This window comes from Tasmannia lanceolata, unplaced genomic scaffold (assembly GCF_043159265.1).
Source record: "Tasmannia lanceolata isolate RefF3 unplaced genomic scaffold, GAP_Taslan_0.1 ptg000018l, whole genome shotgun sequence".
NCBI classification, from domain to species: Eukaryota; Viridiplantae; Streptophyta; class Magnoliopsida; order Canellales; family Winteraceae; genus Tasmannia; species Tasmannia lanceolata.
In genome coordinates this window covers 5,943,031-5,963,740 of record NW_027518695.1, presented here as the reverse complement: position 1 = coordinate 5,963,740, position 20,710 = coordinate 5,943,031, and the positions used below count along the sequence as shown (strand labels likewise).

At 37.6% G+C, this 20,710-nt stretch overlaps 1 protein-coding gene and 1 pseudogene across 1 annotated transcript; both read right to left on the bottom strand.

Annotated features, from left to right (window-relative positions):
• Positions 1–866: 866 nt before the first annotated feature.
• On the bottom strand, positions 867–2,184 carry LOC143851825 (rust resistance kinase Lr10 pseudogene; annotated as a pseudogene).
• Positions 2,185–8,851: 6,667 nt separating this feature from the next.
• On the bottom strand, positions 8,852–19,096 carry ACR11 (uridylyltransferase-like protein). Its single transcript, XM_077361321.1, has 10 exons — positions 18,643–19,096; positions 17,296–17,350; positions 17,100–17,219; positions 16,852–16,946; positions 15,871–15,955; positions 15,693–15,752; positions 12,880–12,935; positions 9,468–9,573; positions 9,321–9,389; positions 8,852–9,076 (listed from the first exon to the last, which is right to left on the bottom strand). The coding sequence occupies exons 1-10, from the start codon at positions 18,780–18,782 to the stop codon at positions 9,014–9,016; spliced, it is 849 nt and encodes a 282-aa protein (XP_077217436.1). The 5' UTR covers positions 18,783–19,096; the 3' UTR covers positions 8,852–9,013.
• Between the last annotated feature and the right edge of the window lie 1,614 nt (positions 19,097–20,710).

Here is a 20,710-nt window from a genome sequence, read left to right as displayed (position 1 = left end):
AAAATCTCTGAAAATCGATTGTGGAGAGTTTTTGCGCGATGATATTTTCACCCCCCTGCAGTATGCATTCGCCCCTCAATTCTGTTGGATCAATGACCTACCGTCTGGTTGATAGATGACTTCATTAAAATTCGTTTATAGATGACTTCAGCCACAGCTTGATAGATGAAGAATAGCACCTTTATGATTGTCTTTCAAATTAAAGTCATTGCGCAATGAGTGGCGCTTGATCCATTAGTTCTTCCGAGCCAATCTCAACAATATCATAAATCTTGAGATCCAAATATACACTTTCATTCGAATGCTCTATTGGTTATATTTTTTGCCATTGAATTGAGGAGGTTGGGGTTGTAACATATTTTTGGAAATCATGATTCAGAAACTTGCTCTGATATCACAGTGTTGGAATGAAACAAACTCGATGGAGGAAAAGATGAGATTTAGGAGAAGAAACTTGTTCTCTTGATGCCAAACACAAAGACTGATTCCAAAGTTGTTGTACTACTAAAAAAAACTTCAAGTTCCACTAAAATGGATTGTAATTGGAGAAGATTCAAGGCTAAAATTTAAATCCGAGGTTAACGTTTCTTAACTACACTTAGCTTTCCTATGCAATTACTAACGCACAATCAAATGTAAAACATAAATAAAGTAGATGACACAAGCAATTTCAAAACAAAAGCTAAGCCTCAAAAATATAAACCCCAAAGAGAGTATATTCCTGATGTGGTAGTCCCTATGTCATAGGTCCCAATGTAGCAAAGTCAAAGCAGCAAGTATCAATGTAGTAAGTCCCAATGTATCAAAGTTCCAATGTAGCAATATACAATGGAGATGGTACATGGCGAACTCCAAGCATGCAGCAAGTTCTAAGAGAAGATGTGGAAAACTGGTAAAGCTTAGAATTCCAACAAAACTGAAAGCTTCTCTTCAAGGTGAATTAGTCATTTCTATTTCTATTTCATGCTTCTTCATGATCGGCGTGGAATCTTTGCAACAAATTTCAGCAGTTCCTCCAGTTGCAGTAGAATCTGAAATTTCAGCAGTTCCACTAGTTGATGTTGAATTTGCATCATTGTCCCTCCACACAACTAAACTTGTACTTGATACCATATGTTGAAATGGGTTGGGAGGCCGCGTGACAATTTCTGTTTCTCTCTGTAAAATCTTCACCACACTACTCATGGGAGGTCTCGCTTCCGGTGAGTATTGAATACACCATAGAGCAACCATGGACAACCTCTCTGCTTTCTCCCTATCCTTCGCATCAATTCCACAATGGGCCACCAATCCTTCCACTTCGCCTTTTTCAAACTTCTCCCAAACCAACCTTGGAAACCACTCTTGGCTCTCTGGCAGATTGACATCGAGGTTTCTCCTCCTCCCAACAATCTCAAACAATAGCATCCCAAAGCTGTAAACGTCGCATTTGTGGGTTATGGGAAATGGCATCCATAGCTCTGGTGCAGCGTAGCCAGGAGTCCCCCTCCCTCCGGTCATGGTTACATGACTGTTTTCCCTGTCACAAAGCTTAGCCAATCCAAAATCAGCTACCTTGGGATTAAAATCTGCATCAAGAAGAACATTGCCAGGCTTTATGTCATAGTGAATTATCCTATGTTGGCACTCTTCATGTAGGTATGCAATTCCCTTAGCTGTACCAATTGCAATTTCATACAGCTTTTCCCACTCAATCTTTCTGACCTTGCTGAACAAGACCTTGTCTAGTGATCCATTTTCCATGTACTCGTACACAAGCGCTTTCGTCGTGACATCGAAGCAAAATCCATAGAGTCTAACCAAATTGAGATGATAAGTTCTGCCAATTGTGCTTACTTCTGCCATGAATTGCTCTTCAACTCTCTTACCCAAGCTTTCGTTGAGAACCTTAACGGCCACTAGCATTCCGTTGGGGATCTTTCCTTTATACACTTGTCCAAAACCGCCTGACCCCAATTTGATGACGTAATTGCTAGTGAAATGAGACAGTTGCTGAGCTGAAAATCTGATGGGTTTCTCTCTTGCCATGTCTTTGATAAACCGCTCAACCGTCCCCGGTTCAATTTCTGAAAGCACCATATAATCAGCTGGAGATGGGTTCATTGCCATTGGGGGATATGCATCAGAAAATGACGGTTCTTCCATGGGTGGATATGCATAAAAATATTCTGGTTCTGCATTTCCTACTTTTCTCAGGCATTCTTTTACAGCTAACACTATTGCGATTAATATAATCAAGGCCCCCACTATTGTAAATACTGCAAAATTTATGAAACTGGATCATCAGAATTCTTTCCATCAGAATCAGGATTATAGAAAATTATTATAGAGTAGTACTGAACTTTAATATCTTACCAATAAAAATGGTTACGTTCTCATCCATCGCGAGGTTGGGATCTCTGAACCGACTGAAAGATGACAATGAAGACAAAGACAAGCAACAAACATGTAAAGTTTTCAGGTTTGATAAGCTTTTTGTCTAGTTGGCCAACGCTGGTACGATGCGTTGGTACGATCATTATCATCATGCCCATTAATGCTAAATTACTAATATTGCAAAATTTGGAAAAAATGAGTCATCAGAATCAGAGTTATAGAAACTCATTTTAGAGTTCTGTAGAATTTTAATCTTACCAACGGAAATTGTTGTGATTGATGCTAGGCCATCCCTCACCGAAATATCAGAGGTTGACATCTCTGAACTGAGAGAAATATTTGATGTGGGAAATAAGGGGTCTTAATTTGACCAAGATTAAGACCCCTTATTTTATTGTCTGTAACAGTTGGATCAATTTAAGTATTTGGGGCAAAATTGGAATACAGAAAGATAAAAGGGAACTGGTAATAGTGTATGATCTCCACCCTTCAATGTATTTGGTGTAAAATCAACGGCTTAGGGAGTTCAAAAAAAATGACAGTAAAGAAAGTAGAAACCTCCACAAATCGAAGGTTTAGGATCATCTTATGGAGCAAATGGATGGTGTATATCAGTAGGTAATCTATTGGACCCAATCTGAATAGATATGGGAGGCTTGTGATCAAGGGACTATGATCATTTGAAGATGGTGGGACCCAAGGCAAGGTCCCCCACTAGTTTTTTTTTCATGAGGTAAATTTTAATGCTAAGAAACATTTAATATATTTTCAGGCAGAAAGGGGGGTATGGTTGTGTGGCCTTTTTCAGCAAGTAGGCCTATATGGGACAAGTATTGCCATTTGCCTATACAATCACTACTTCCATTAGCATGAGGTATGCTTACTTAAGACCCGCTCAAGTTATAATATAATGTTAATAGAAATTGATCAGTTTCACTGTTCAAGAATATTTAAAAATATTCACGATTTTGAATATTTAAAAAAACAAAAACAAAAGTATAGTCTTCTATAAGAACACATAATCAAATAAAAAATTCAATAGGAGGTTGAGCAGTCCATTTTAGGTATATTGCATTTTATTTTTAAAAGTAGAAGTAATCCTTTATAAGAACACACAATCAAATAAAAAAATCAAAAGGAGTTTGAACAGTTCTTTCCTTTTAACTGATTCGATTGGGTTCGGTGTCAGTGTATCGACTTCGGAGTGCATCCACCACTTCGGATTGGATCCACCTATGTCTTGAACATATTCTGCTCAGATTTTTTATCAGTTGGATCCTTTTTGAAGTGCTTCTCGTATCCCTTTTGCTACATTTCACTATAAACTGCTTGTAGTAGAAGAAGATACGAGGACAAATTATAGGCCTGTAAGTCAAATAGGAGATTAATGCTTCTTAGCTAGACTTAGCTTTCAACCCAGATGGGGTTGGCACATCGGCCAGTGTCATGGGTTTGCTCCCCATAGACATGAGTTTGAGTCCCCTCGGAGTTACCCTATGCACGTGGTTTATAGTTGATTGCGTGCATCCATAGGGATTAGTCCTGCCCCAAAATAGGGTGGGAATACCCTATGTCATAAAAAAAGGGCTAGACTTGGCTTTCCTAAGCAACCATTAAAACTATCAAATGTAAAACAAAAATAAAGTCAATGACTTTAACAAGTCCAAAACAAAAACTAAGTTCCTAGAATAACAACCCTATGCACATGGTTTATAGTTGATTGCGTGCATCCATAGGGATTAGTCCTGCCCCAAAATGGGGTGGGGATACCCTATGTCATAAAAAAAGGGCTAGACTTGGCTTTCCTAAGCAACCATTAAAATTATCAAATGTAAAACATAAATAAAGTCAATGGCTTTAACAAGTCCAAAACAAAAACTAAGTTCCAAGATTATAAACTCCCGAGAGAGTAGATTTCCAATATAGCAAAGTCCCAATGTAGTAGGTGTTGGAGATTTTAAGCATTTAAAGGCTTTGAAGGATAATTTGACTTTTGAATCAAATTTCAAAAATTTTATACGGTGTAACTGATTTCTTTATACACATTTTATTCTATCTTTAATATTTTATATGTTTTGGGCCATGTCTCTTCAAGACTTTTATGATTATTTAATATTTTATTTGCAACTCCTTTTTGCAATAAAGGGAGAAACGTTTGGGTATGAGAGAGACATTGAGGGTTGAAGGCTTGTTGCTATATACACTTCATTAGTGTGTCCTACAAAAGGCTATCTTCTTCCTCTTGTTTTTCCTCACTAAAAAAAAACCCTTGATCTTGCTCTCCATTTTGAGTTTTCTTCTTTTATACTTGTATTTTTACAAGTTTCAAGCTCTAAGCATTTGTAAGATTTCTTTGGGCAAATTGTTCGGCATATATCGTGTTCGCAAGGTCTGAGCCGGTGCGTGCACACCGTCAAAGACAAGTATAGTGGTGTTGTATCCTGGAGATAGGTCGCAAGAGAACCCGATTGCATACCAAGCGTGGTGGGGGCGATAATCTATCTTAAGGGTAGTGTTATTCCGTAACGTGCCTCTACCACTAAATTCTTCTCAATTTCTCACATATATGTTTTGATCTTTGGTTACGAATTTGCGGTTTACATTCGGGATCCTTTCTTTATTTCATTTCAATTAAATATATCACTAGTTTTGTTGAACTAATCTATTTAACCCCTAGATTATTTCCAATAGTAGGTTCATATATAGTCAAGTCAATGTAGCAAATCTCAAAGTAGTAAGTCCTAATTTAGCTACGTTCCAATGTAGCAACATTCAAAGGAGAAGGTGCATGGAAAGCTCCATGCATGTAGCAAGTTCTAAGAAAAGAGTTGTTCAAGCAGTGAAGCTTAGAATTCCAACAAAAACGAAAGCTTCTCTTCAAGATGAATTAGTCATACCTCTTCATGATCGGGATGGAATCATTGAGACAAATTTCAGCAATTCCTCCACCTGTTGTAGAATATGAAATTTCGGCAGTTCGTCTAGTTGATGTTGAATTTGTGGCATTATTGTAATACTCAGCTCACATCTGGCTATACACGTAAGCCATATGAAACTTCAATAAGGATTGAAATCGGCAAAGGGTTAGGTTGGTTTATATTAATTTATTAGACACAGTTATCTTCATTGAAAGAATTGCTTTCACCACCTTTTATTTCTATCAACAACTAACAAAACCAAACTCAGACCCCATTATTTACAAGCAACCACAAAACACCCGTACACACGACACCCAAAAAATTACATTAACAAGCGATCTGATCCCTAAAAAGGAAATCTCTTCAAAGATGGGCAGTCTCCTAGACCGGAACGGGCCCACTCATTCATGAACAGATCCAGCCCTTCAAGGATGGTCTCTTCTAAGTTTAATCCTGGAATATGTGTATTTGATTCGAGGGGCCCCGTTTTAGGCTATCCTTGCCTAGGTGTGTGTAGAGGGGGAGTATGTCAAACCCATAGGTTTTAGGTTCTCCCGCGACTTTGAAAGGATTGGCTTTTAAACAGGGAAGCTCAGTGACTTAGTTGAATTCGGTTCCATGTCTGGGGTTGTGCTACTATGCCATGTCTAGCCTTTATTATATACTACCCTTAAGAAAAGACCTTGATGTTGATATTAATTATAACTTTGCCATTTGTTTTAAAAACAAACAAAAACCAGAGACCCCTCGACGGCTCCGGCAAACCGCCATTCTCAGTAGAAAAGCTATATTTTATATATTTTTCTATTTTAGTATAAATTCCACCTTTAGATAACTAGAATCGATGGATAATACATTGAAGATCGGTGGATGGATGAATTTTTTTAAGTTGGGATATTAAGGGTGGATTATTCATGTTTGGCTGATAGGGTAGAGTTTTGATTTGGGATTATTGTAGAATGGTGTAAATTTAATGGATTTGAATTGTGAAGTGGATTCTGAAATTCTGCCATTTCTATTTATTTTAGGATTGGAGGAAGTATCTTGAGAATGATTCAAAAGTGGTCTTTGGGCATATTAGGTCGTGTGAAGAAGGTAAGTGATATAGTTCAACTAATAGTGTTTAATGCAAATGAAATGTAAGTCCTATAGATTACCTCACTTATTCTATTACATGTGATAAAGTTAATAGGGCAATGGGATTGGCCTTAAATTTAATGTCTCGTATTAGAAATATGAATGTGAAATGCTATTCATGATTGTGCGGAAAGATGTGTTATTTGTTCTACATGTTAAATGTATTCTTCTTGTTGTGAGTAAGGTAATTGATATTTGTATAGCCGCTCCTGCCATTGAGAAGTGATACGTTGCTACCCTTAGCGGCCAGGGTGGTTGAATGATATTTGTATAGCCGCTCCCGCCAATGGGAAGTGATACGTTGGTACCCTCAGCGGCCAGGGTGAATGAATGATATTTGCATAGTCGCTCCTGCCAATGAGAAGGTACCCTGTGCGACTGGGGTGGGTAATATCTGCATAGCCGCTCCTGCCAATGGGAAGGATACATTGGTAGCTCTGACGGCTGAGGCAAGTTAAATGTATTTCAAGCTATTGAACTGTTATGTTGTGATCTCTTGATGTGCAATGTTTAATAGAATGGGGAAGCCCTATTTATTATTTTTCATATTGTTGACTTCTGTATAACTCATTATTATCGCACTATATCGCTTACTACCTCTCGAGCTTATATGTGGTTTATAAATTTCTTTTTAAGCTCCGGATTGGTCGTGGCGAGGGACCCACTGTGGACTTGTGGGATTTTCTGGATTATTTTTCACATTGCAGACATCTGTATAACTCTTTATGCATGTTATCATTAGTGTCTGAGATGATTACTTTGAGAGGCCTTGCACGCTTGTGAGATTCCACCTTGCAAGTGTGCGGCGCCTGTCAGGTGACCCGGGTCGGGGGTGTGACGATTATCCCTCCAGATAACATATGTTGAAATAGGTTGGGAGGTCGTGTGACAATTTCTGCTCCTCCAAGGTCTTCACCACACTACTCATGGGAGGTCTAGCATTCGATGACTACTGAACACACCACAGAGCAACCATGGACATCCTCTCGGCCTTCTCTCTAGCCTTCTCCTCAATTCCACAATGAGCCACCAACTCCCCCAATTTGCCTTTTTCAAATTTCTTCCAAATTAATCTTTGAAACCAATCTTGGCTTTCAGTCATATCAATGTTGAGATTCTTCCTCCTCCCCACAATCTTGAACAACAGCATTCCAAATCTGTAAACGTCGCATTTGTGGGTTGTGGAAATGGCATCAATAGCTCTAGCGCCACATAGCCTCCTTAAGTTGAGACGGATGTGCTTTCTCTTGGAATTACATTCCATGCAAAATTGCACATTTGTTTATTTCAAGTGTAGCTTTTTCTTTTTTGTTTCTTTTGCAAATTGAAAAAGTCGGTATTAAATAGGGAAATGTTTTCAGCACAACCATATTTTGATATTTGCACAGCTGTCTTTTCGTCTTTAATTGGTTCTTGAGAACTTAGTGGGAAATGCTAAAAGAAAAATGGTTTGTGAAAATATCAAAATATAGCTGTGGTGATATAATTTCCCATAATATATTTGGGGGAGGAATCGATAGATTTGATAGCGTGAAAACTTATTTATCCATATTATATTTAGGCTACTAATATTGCTACTACCACTCATTTATAATTGCACGAACTCAGCTTGTTTTTTCCCTTTTAATAGGCTTCTCAGGGCTTTTTAGGAACTGGAGTAACGTTTGACAACTGTTTGAATAATAAAAGACAGCTGAGTTTGTGCAATTATTAAGACATGGTAATAGTAACATCAGTAGCCCATCTATAATATGACTAAATTTGATCATTTTTGTTACAACAGGCTGTAGGTTCCAATCAATCTCAGCATGTTTTGATAAAGGGCTATGATAAATTCGCACCCCATATAGGATAATTCACACTCCTGTAAAAGAGGGCATGTGGCAGAGTAGCAGACTCTAATGCTTTTAATTCGTGTTACAGGAGTTTGAATTATCCTACATGAGGTGCGAATTTATCATCACCCTTTTAATAAAGTGAGGAGTGGGATCATCAAAATACGGTAGCGCTGATTATCAGTTCCCATGATAAATCCTCGCATTCTTTTATTAGGCTGGTTGGATTGCCGGAATCAGTATCCTCTTACGATTCCTCTATAAACATTATGGAAGATAATTAAAATAAAATATTAATTCAAAAAATTCTAATAAAAATTTCATTTCCGCTGGGCCGGAATCAAAATACCACCTCTAGGAGCAGGAAACAGATTCCAGCATTTACCACTTCCCTTTAATTTTGCCCTGGTGTCATTTTGCCTCCTGATTTTGTTCATTTGTTTGAACGAAAACCAAGCAGAATCGATATAGAATGCCAATTCCAGTTCCTAATTCCAGCAACCCAAAACACACCAAAAAGTAATTTTGGATAACTACACAAACACATACAAAACAACCGGTATAGAGACAGCCAAGACCTCCATCTGTTGAAAAGCCTCTTAATCAGGAAGCGTGAGTAATTACGAAACGTAGGTTAACATCTTGTCCTGATATCATTACTGAATAAATTAAGCTATATCTTTGTGTAAATATTTCGGATGGGAAATTGAGAGCATGTTATTGCCCATAGATCGGCCTTTGAAGGGCCTAAAAACTCGCATCCTCAGTGCTGGGCCGCCTCAAGAAATATCGCAAACTATTAGAAATAACCTGTCACATTGACAAAAGAAAAGGTTTAACTTCAGTTCCCATGCACAAACAAATTGGTTCTACATTTTATTGTAGATTCCATTTGGTTGTTTGTTTGCCTCCCCTTGAGGGAAAGGAAAGTGAAAAAAAGGACAGAATGTCATGTAAGAAAGTTTGCAATGCACAATGGAGGGAAGTAGGAAATGAGTGCATGGATGCAGCATATTTATATATTAAGAGGCATCATAGACCATAGAAGGTTTACCTGTTGCAGAGGCTTGATGATGGCTTTGCCCCGATAGCTGACGTGGAACTTTGCTTTGGCCAACAACCCCTTCATGTAAATCAAACTACTGTTAGAACAGAAACAAAGAATTTTAAACAATATGGCCTGTGGGAATTTGAACGTTACCTCTGTGTCAAACTCTCCTGATTCAACTGCAACGTTAATATCTGTGATGATCTTAATTAGATCCACGAGTAGACCAGGGCGGTCTACAGTTTCAACGCAAAGTAAGCTGCAAGAGTGAAAATTTAGCTCAGCTTAGCTTTTCAAAGTCAGCACCATAAATGCATACAAGAAATAAGATTTTGTTAGTAGCTGTCCTGTTTTCCATTATCGATTGCACAGAAAATTGAACGCGGGGAATCAGAATGTTTATGTAAGTTTGCCTTCACCGTCCAGCTTCACCCCTGATATAATACAATGTGCATGCCTTTTTACCCTCTTTTAAAGTGTGCCTCCAATCTTTCTTCTTCATCATTGGCAACAAGCAAATGGGGGAGATTAAAAAGGGAACCTGAGTAAAGGACAACTGGCTTCCTTTACTTCCACATTGGATTGGATCCAGGAGAACAAGAGCCCTTGATTTTCGTTAACATTATCTGAACTACCTCTTCCTCAAGATGGGGTGTAGTCTGGTCTCCAGCAACGTCACATCCTCTTATGTTCTCATGCTTCCATCAATTGTCGCTCATGAAGGAATTGGACCACTAAAATGAGAATTCTGCAACTCATTTTCCTTTGTTATTGTGAACCTAAATTCATCTTTAAAAGCCCCTTTCCTGGGTTTACCACTTTACCCTTACTTATTTCTACACTGGGTTTTCTATGATAAGGTTCCCAAGAGAGCATTCTTCAGAAAATTCTAAAAGGATACCTCATATGATTTTTCCCACAATTATCCGGCAAAACTACCAGATACCCAAGTTCCTCTACTGCATAGAATGCGCATGCTTGTTTTCGTTATCCTGCACTTTGCGGTGTTCGGATTTTTTATTCAGTACGCATGGACCAATTAGGAAAAGAGTAAAAAAAAAGATGTCAGCATAGATCTGTTATTTGCCTCTCCAGCACTTTCTTGAGCTCAGAAAGATTTGCAGAAACAATCTGTTAATGCTTGTGCATCATGAGCACCTCCACTTTATTCTCAGCAAATACTAACCCACCAGTCTGATCAAACTCCATATGAACATGTACGCCATGAACATAAAAATCAGGCATTTATGATGTCACTAACAATGCAAACAATGTTTTCAGGTAACAAGCTCAAAAGTTGGAAGATATTGGAGAAAAAATATTGTAGATATAGTTGTTGGTTGGAAGTCTCACTTTTCTTTTGAAAAGTAATTGTTGTTGGAAGTCTCATGCTAGGAAACAAGAAGGGTGAAAGGCTAAGAACAGTAATGCAGACCGTCTAGAACCAAAGAAAACCAATGAGATCAGTCCAGGAAGTTTCAGAAAAGTCTAGATGGATGCAGGATCCGTCAAGGAATGATCCCAATTTCATGCTCTCGAAACAACCCATAGGGGCATTTTTATAATTTTGGACAGTTAACTTTGGTCGAATTGACCCACACAGGTTTTAATCCCCATAATGATTTTGAGAGCATGGGTGGGGCCCCCTTAGTGGTCGACCACTTTTTCTAGAGGTTTTGCTTAGGATTTATTTACTTTTAGTGATTGGACAAAGTTTCCTAAATGGGAACTTATTTGGTTTTAGGAAGTTAAAGGGTATCTACGCCAGTTTCTTAATTTCAATTGAGAGTATTTCAAAAGTCTTAAGGATTGTCTTTATTTCTAAATTGTAAAGATATCTTGAAGTAAGTTGGTTTCAAAAGTAAGTTTGTTCTTAAGAGAGGTCTAGAAAGTTGATTAGTTTTTAGTGAGTTTATATTTATTAGTTGCTTGGAGACAAAGGTTACGTCCAAATTTTCATGGGGTTTGGTTCTATATATTGTAGGCTTATACATGATGAATGAATGAGAATTAAGACATGATATGAAACACCAATAAATGCTGACGTAACAAAAACTGAGGAGATTGAGGATCTGATAAGCCCTATATTATAAAGATATTTGGGTCCTGGAGGATTGAAAGGGTGAACTAATAGTTTTCAGAAACGAGATATTCATCACGCCTTTGATCGAACCAGTTGAGTGATTCCTTTGGGCCTTGAAGTGATCTCCTGGCTATTTAGTGGTGCGATGCCCTAGCATATCCTAAGTGTTTGTCTCTTCTTCTTCTTCAATCTCCTATCTTCTTCTTTCTTCTTCTATCTTTCATTCAGATCTACATCCGATCTACATTTTGATCTTCTGTTTTGATTCTAGATCTTAATTTCTAAAAGTTTCTATTTTGGAATTGCTACCCTGATGCAATCAGTTCCAATCAGGAGATACTAACTACTGATTTAAAGGACGGATTTGGTCCAAGTTTCAGCCTTATCCAATGGTTGGATCTTGATCTGGGTTCAAATATGAATTTGGGTATTGTCCAAAACTGCAGATTTGAACAAACATCCAGATTTGGCATTTTGTGATCTAATTGATATCAACCTCTGATATTGTCTTTGATTAGGCCCTAAATTTAACTAATTTTCAAAATCCAAAATTTCAAGTTCCCTCCCCTAGAGATGTCCTGCATCAAGCAGTCAATAAAAGTTCAGCACATGGAGCTGTATCATTGAAGGCCTTGAACCAAGTGAAAGAGTTCACAAAACTTAAATGTCGTAGAGGATCTATCCATCCTACAATCACAAGATCTCCAAGATAACAAGGGTTGGGAAAATGTTCCCACTCTATAACTGGGACCATCCCCTGCCATTGGTATTATAACTACTTGACTTTTCTGTCTTAAGTCATAAAACCACTAAAAGCGGGGTATTCCCTGTAAACAAAGGGAGCAAATTAATGAACTCGAAAAGAAAAAAAAGACTAAAAAGTTCAGGGTGGGTGCAATATAAACATGCAAAATGCATTTTGCAGAAATTAAAAGAAAGAGAAGCCCCTTATAAAATATTACAAGGTGTGACTCCTTGTAATTGATAATGTGAATGCTATTACTAGTTAGGTTGTGCACTTTACTCTAATGAACTACGTCCAATGATTACAAAAAAGGGATATTCCTAATTGGAAATTCCTACTGGACTGATAGGTCTATATAATATTGGCCCCGAGTTGTGTGTCATTCTTAGTAGTTATGGGCATGGGCTTTTCTTCTTTTTTTCCTTGCTTTTATATATTTTTATTTCCCTTACTTTGGGCCATCCCGCCCCTTTCATATCCTTTTTTCTGCTTAATAAATATTGTTATTTTTCAAAAGAAAATAAAAATGAGAAGGTCTTACATAATAACGCAGGGAAGAAACTGCAATTGAAGGGTTTTTTTTCCATAGGTGAGCTGGGATTGAACATATGATCTTAATGTTATCCAGAATTCTATCACCAAGATAACTATGACATCAATCCACCTAGACTATATTAGTGAGAGAAAGAAGTATGACTAGACAAGTCTCAAAAAATATAAAAGTAGAGCATGCATACCTTCTATCAGGGCCATCATCAAAGATCCGTATATGAGTCACAATATCAACATCAACCTGAAAAGAAAAAACTTGCATATCAAATGTTGAAAACAAGAGAATACGGGCCATGAAAAGATCCCTCAAGACAAAAGATTTATATTACACCCTTACTATAAAAGCAAGCCTCTACAACAAATTTCTCATTCATATAAGAAAACATATGACACCCTTGCATATGAGTCATGCAAAGCCAGACCACTAGACAACACCCTTACATATGACACAAAACCACCCATGTGAATAGTACATCTGTTGCGTGAAATTGTCTGTCCGTGAACATAACTTACTTCTTTTTTTTTTGAAAGGTAAATTTACTGATTATTGGGGGTCATCATGCAATCAGATAAAAGGGACAAGTTGTCCCCCATCACTAGATGAAATAGAGATGATAGTCTAAAAAAGATGCAATGTCTACCAATACTGCCACCTAGGACGCCTGAGCAAGGGTGTGATGAGAACCTACCATAGAATGATTCTCCACTCCGACTTTTGCTAACCCATCGGCCTTATCATTAGCTGACCAGGTACGCAAAAACATGATGATGACAGGCCGAGAACCAGTCCCGGATTTCCGAAATGATATTCGCGAGTTTCCAAGGGCCCGGGGCTGCTCCACTCGCCCTAGCTATAATGTTGGACAAGTCTCCCTCCACTATCAAGGGGACGGATTGATGAGAGACAAACCACTTGAGACCGTACAATAAGGCTATCGCGTCCGCCTCACTGGACTTGCATATCCCAGCCAAAACGGAATATGAGAAAGCATCACGAATTAATCCTCCAATTCCTGCCGGGCCAGGTTTACCTTTGGCGCTTCCATCAAAATTAAGCTTGAGCCAACCACTAGGGGGCGGCTTCCAAGTTATTACATATTAGGTGTTCTTGTGCATGGTTAGCTAGAATCAAGTTTATCTACTGAATTTGGGCATTGCAAGTATTCCAAATACTAATTAGAAATAACACATTAGGATGATGCTAAGCTAGTCAATGTCATATGTATATAATTGTATAAAACAAAGAGCCCTGACAGCCAAACTAGTCACAAACAAGGTAGCACCATTATATCCTGGTAACAAGCAAAGATATGCAAATTAGCATACAAAAAGGGGCTGTTCTCCATACAAAGAGCAAGCCAGGGTTTATTTTATTCTTGGATAGGCTTCTTATCCTCCATTCACGTCAAGGGTATAATATAGAAGCCCAGTAGTCAATCGCTGGGATCTATTCAACATAAAATTATCCAAGAAAGGAAGCGAATTCCCAGAAGATCTTATCCAAGAGCTTCTATCCCCATGGAGAACAGCCCCAAAGGGTAGTTAAAATTAAATACTATAAATGTTCGTGTCAGTACTAGTTAGCACAAGACACCCAATTAACAGATCATCAAAAATACATGGCTGAAAAATGTCTTTCAATAGGATGAGCTCAGAACTGTGGTTATGTAAAAAAATCTGCTTAACGAAAAGAACTTGGATAGATGCATATGGGAAGTTGCTGAGAGATTGAAGTTGTGGGAATTTAATCCTAATCATAACACATACAAAATTCTTAAGAAATCACTTTTTGTTGATGCACTTTAATTTCAACAAGGTTCTTCCTTCTAGACACTCAACTATCATAGTGCCCCCAAAGCATTAGTAATGGATTCAGTATGACTTCGTTTTTAAAAAAAAGGATTCACTTATGATTATGTTAAGTTACACGTAACATGAGCTCATAAGAGTTGAATTTATAAACCTCAGATATGGAAAAATTAAGTTAACATTTAAATGATGATATTCCTCAATATTGGTTCACTGTTTACTCTAACAAATGCATAAAAATGCTACAAGCATACATTCCCACAGGAAACTTCCCAGTTTTAATTGTCTAACTATCATTTAGTTATTGCGAGACAAAAAATAATAATTTGGCCGGTACTCTGGCTACTCGAGCATATTAAAATGCTTGAAAGTTTGAAATAGATTTGTAGAACAAACCAGAAGATAGGCATGAATCTATCAGCAACAGAGATGGTTAAATTTTCAAGGGTTTCAAATTTTCAAATTACAAGATACTCAGCATAAAGTACATTATGTTTATTATCAAATGCAATTCCCTACAAGGCAGGCCCTTTGTTTATACCTGCGCTGGAAATTTTAGCACCAACCAGTACGAAGGTAAACCCTCCCTTTCCGACATTACTAATGTATGACTGCCATTTCCTTTTTTTGAAAATCGAAATATTAATTATCTGACATTTTCTATTAACAACCAAGAATTCCCACATTGAGTAGGAAAATAAATGCACCAGAGGTGGCCTGAAAAGTAATTATCCAGTTGGATACCCAGGAACCAAGAAGCAACCTACTTTTAGCTATCCAAGCAACAGTAAGCAATAATTGCATCCTAATGCATGAAAGCTTAAGAAACAACATAAATTGTGACATACCACAAGATAATAGCTTTCAAATTAAGAAAAGAGCAGTTGCCACGAGCATGACAAATAAAGAAGTGAAAAATTCCCAACAATACGAACTCAACATCAACAGAGGGCAGTGGATGGTCAGTAAATTATGCTTACAATTTAATTCAACCAGGAATGAACTAAATATCAAAGTAAATCAGCCTAAACATTTCTGTTCCGTATTTTATGACGTTTTTTTTTCTGAAAGGCTTATTTTATGACATGCTACCAGGAAGTAAATCAGCCTACGCATTTATGTCCCATACTATATGACATTCAACCACAAAATCCTGACATTCAGAAAATCTAATATAAGAATGGCCTACTGCTTGCTTTGGTGGCTCAACCCCAAATGCTACTCCCATTGCTAACTGAGCGCTAGATTCCTGGACAACCAATTACAGTGTCATTAAAGAAGATGCCACCTCATATAAGAGTGCATGGATTGAAGTATTTCACCAAGATATTTCAGATGCTTCTAAATCAAAGCTTCAAAAATATTACTGGGTGATACTGGAGCAGGTTGTTGATAATCGTCAGTCGTATTGCCTCCAGCAACTCTGGATTATCAACTTTTCGACCAGTATCCCTGCAAAGTCCAAACCAATAAGTTCATAGAAAAAATCCATGGTGGTAGTATCCCTGCAAAGTCCAAACCAATAAATTCATAGAAAATATCCATGGTGGTAGTATCCCTGCAAAGTCCAAACCAATAAATTCATAGAAAATATCCATGAACCACCAATTTCAAGTGGAAGCAAAACTTCTCATGTGCATAAACTGCCGGACTAAGTTACTGAACATTCTCATGGGCCATTAAGGCAAAGATCCAATTGAAGCAACGCAGGAGAAAAGAAGAGTTTGTTCACTCCTATGGGCAATTCATAAGACAGTGACAGGGACACCGGACTAGCTGGCCTTACTTTGTTACTGCAATATTAAGTGTGGCAAACAGTTAACATTTTGCTCTGGAGTAGAAATACTGTATCCATTAGCTAGTCCACCCATAAGTTTACATCAAGACTAAATAGATATCGTGGCCTTTAAATAGTCAACCAAACCAATAAAAGAAGGATGTTCATCACAAATGCCCATGATATATCCCAACAGGTCCCGTACTACTTTGGAACTTAACAACCAACATCTTTAACTAGTAATAGAAGCTACAATTCAAGCCCTGCATTTTGGTAAAGGAATCCTATGATAAAACTCTAGGTGATAAAACCATTCAAAAAAAAATCTCTAGGTGATAAAAGATTTAAATTAGAAAGAACTAATATATAAATAAAATTAGCTACAATATTTTAATGACCTCCATAAGACATTTAAACCATCAAACTTCAAGACAAACACATGGAAACTCATAGTCTCGAGTCCGACAATACAACGCCCATAAGGTGCACATACTTCAAAATTCCAGTGGCAATTAAGAACGAAAGCAAGACACAAATCCAAGCACAATATTTGCTTAATGTGAGAACTTACGCTTTAGTGATAGCAAACTTGTTATGCTTGCCTGAAGAGTCTAAGTAGACATTTGCCTTGACCACATTGAGTCCTAGGTTCTTAAGTGCATGCATCTGCAACAGATTAAGAAATGTTGTTATTCAAAGACACATGAATTACTCTAAAATAAACGTTCTAGAAATTTCAGTACAAAAGAGAAAGGAGAAAGTAATTCATATTCAAGAAAAAACACATTGATTTGAACAGAGAAACAAGCAATATCATACAGTATCAAGAAGAGCCCCAAGGCGGTCACCGAAAGTTATCTCCACAACAGTCGAATTTGGATCCGAGTCCTGATCTATTATAACTTTGGGAGTAGGAATTGTCTCACTGGAATTTCCACCCTGTTCACTCAAACAGATAAGCTAGTATATATGTGCAAGGCTAGTCAATCAGAGTGAAGTAATGGCTGTCATGTACCTCAACAGCAGTTGGAGAAGCAGCTTGTGGAATGTGTGCAGCTGCAGATGACAACCTAACAAAAACAACTGTAGAATCAATATCAAGTAGCTGCCAAACCATGCCAGAAATTGGATTATGAAAAATGAAGGGTTCAAGTTAGAGAAGTTCCACACTCTAGCAAAAAAATGCAAAACAAGAAAGAAACTAAAAATTAGAGGCATCCACTAATAATAGATTCGGTCTACAGGAGAAAAGAAAAGGGGAAAAAACTGAATAGTTGGGTATTGCCGAAATGATGAAAGCAGTGGAAAGAATCAAAGAGCAACATTTCAGAAGACATCTTCTATATGCAACTTGGGCATGGACATGTGTCAATGGTGGACAAGGTGACACCAAAGCGACATAACTATTATTACTTAAATACAAGAAGCCCAGAAGTATGGAGAACAAAAGTTTCTAGGAGACTAGAAAGAACGAAGAGAAAAAATAACATAAAGCAGAGTCCCTCTGTGCTGACAAGCATGCCCATGCCAACATTTACTAACATGGATAAAAAGCCCAAATGCTGTATCCATATATTAGTTCATAATCATGAATTTCAAGTTTATACATGGTGTAGACTAGGTGTCCTTCCATCTTATATTGCAAAGGTGAAGCCCAATGGTATCGTATAGGATAAAATGATGCAACAGCAAGAAACATACCATGGCATAACACTAGATCCAACATCTTCTTTTCCGTCTCAAAAGGAGGTGGGCTTACGAGAAAAACAGATTGGCAAACTTATAAACGTAACAGAAAGAGAGGATCCAAATATATTGATTGTTCCCTAAATATTGGAGCGAAGAAAGCGAAGAAGAAAAGGGGAAAAAAGAAGATCTTTACAGAAGTTAATACTTAAAAAGAGAAAACAATCACATGACACATATTGATTAGTTCTCAATAATAATTCACCAAGCATCCAACCAAAACCCCCAAAAAAAAAAAATACATATCTATACAGAAAACTAGCAGAATTTCCAACACAACATTCGTTCTAACCACATTAAAAACCTACAGAAGCAAAAATAAATAAATTAAACAGAGTATCCAGAACACAAATTCGGACAGATTCATTGATCAAAACCCAAATGTAACTCAGATTTGCAGCAATTCAAATTAAAACTCATCAAAAAACTTCACAGGAGAATAAACAAAGAGCAGAACACGACCCCTGGGCTTCAATCCAAAATCGAGGGGGAGTGAAAAGAGAAACAGAGTAGCCAAAATCTAATCCCGATCTCAGAAATTCACCAACAATTAAAAAAAAAATCAATCCATAAGCAGAGTATAAAACAAAATAGAATTTTACAAAACCAAATATACCTGCCCTTGTAAAGACTCTGAATCTGCCGAGGATCTGAACAGAAGCTCCCGAGCAAAACCCTAGTAGAAGAAAATCCTTTCTCCACGGGTTTCAAACCAAAACAAACTCCAAAACTTCCACAAACCATAGACACCGCCATTTTTCAGAGAAACGAAAAAAAGAAACCTAACCCTAATTTTCTAACCTCAAACCCTAGCTCCTAGCTTCTTTTCATTGTCTTTGTTGGCTCAATTTCGTCGAGCAACACGTGAAGAGATTTTCCAGAGCGGAAATCCAAATGACAATTCGTTCCTAAATCCGTGGATTTCCTCTGCTTTCCTGCTCCCTCCAAAAAATCCGCCATGAAAGAAAGCTATCTACATATATAGATCTATCCACGTCTTAAAGCGAGCGCTGGCCCTAGAAATCGTGCAATTATCTGCAAAAAGGCATTTGAATTTTGCGGATAATGAGTAGTTGTCATCCGAGGAAGGAAAAGGATCAGCTTCTTACCCCAAAGTCCAAGGGTACCCTAGCCTGCGGGACATTGGAGCGTAGGACACCCCCCCTTTTCGCTTTCAGGTCTGAGAATTTTACCACAGAAATCACGATTTTTCTCTGTCCCAACCAGGATGGATATCCTTCTCAACGATGCTTGATGGATCAAGGGTCTAGATCATCCGATCAAGGTGTTCTCAACAACATTTGGCGCATCTTCTGGTTAGACCATCCAAATATGTTACTGGAAAATTCTTTTAACAATTAAATACCTTATAAGCATAATTACTTTATAGCTATTAAATATCTTATACAATTTTAATTGGGAGGTGATATATTTGCCACATTTTATTCCCTGGGATAGCCCCCTCTAGTGTATTTATGACTACTCTATTACACTACAGGGGGCTGTCCCAGATTAAACATAAAATAAAATGGGCCGAATATATCATTTCCCTTTACAAAAGTACGTTTCTTTACGGTTATTAAATACTTTATAATTTTATGCTATAGATATACTTTTACCTCATACAAATCTAGCCATGAGAGCGTGCCATTTTCTTGTATTACACAGAATGGGAAAAGGCTAGAGTCGGACTTGACGAGTTCAAGTGCTTACCCAAGGACTAGAATTGGAATTGCCATTCCATCTATAGAAGAATTGGAATAGGAATAGAATGTGATGCCGATTGTAATTCTTGATTCCGGCTATTCAAAATTTCAAATGCACCCTTTATCAATAATGACAATAGCATCCATTTCAGAGCTTTTTTCTTTTCTTTTTTTATGATGGCACTGAGTTTGTTCATTTTTTTAACCAAACATAAGCATCAGAATCAGATGCCGTTTCCACCGCCTACATCTCACAAACCAAGTGCATACAAAGGCACATTTGGATTGGTGGAATCAAGAATCAAACATCCGCATCTTAGTTCAATTCTCCTGTAAAATAAAATAAATTAAATTAAAATTTTTAAATAAAAGTTTGGTACCCAGTGGGGTGGAGTTAAAATACCACTGTCTCTCCTTCTTTTGAGAGAAAAGTCAAAACGGTAAAAAAATGGCTTGCATTGGAAAAATATACAGCACTGAATAGTGAATGTCCAGTGAATAGTAAATGACCGAGTTTTTTTTTTTTTTTTTCGAAACCTACTGTACGGCTTACACTATGAGATGATCCAATCCGTCGACTTGATGGGCCACGGCGCAAATAGGTTGTGCCGAAAAAATCATTTAGAAGGGATGATCCTACCTCTCTGATCTGTAAATGAACTGCACATTATATAAACATGTATAAATCAGAGGGTTGGTATCATCTACGGAAAATAATTTATGGGACACAACCTATTTGCATTGTGGCCCATCAAATGGACGGTTTCGAACTGCATATAAAATCTCCTATATGACAACCAAACAATGCAACCAGAGAAACCCGTATAGTCTAGTATTTTTTAAAAAGTAACGTACAGGCCATGGCCCAAAAATATGCAGTTCATCTGTAGATCAGACGGCTCGGATCATCCAAATGAAATGTTTTTTTTTTTTGGCACAACTTATGTGGCCCATCAAATGGACGGTTTGGATCATCCA

Coding starts and splice junctions, on each gene's coding strand:
- ACR11 (XM_077361321.1), bottom strand. CDS start 18,782: ATGGCGGTGTCTATGGTTTGTGGAAGTTTTGGAGTTTGTTTTGGTTTG. Junction 12,936..15,692: donor TTGAGCCACCAAAGCAAGCA/GTAGGCCATTCT, acceptor TTTTCTTTTCAG/GTTGATGTTGATATTGTGAC. Junction 9,077..9,320: donor TCATCAAGCCTCTGCAACAG/GTAAACCTTCTA, acceptor TCAATGTGACAG/GTTATTTCTAATAGTTTGCG.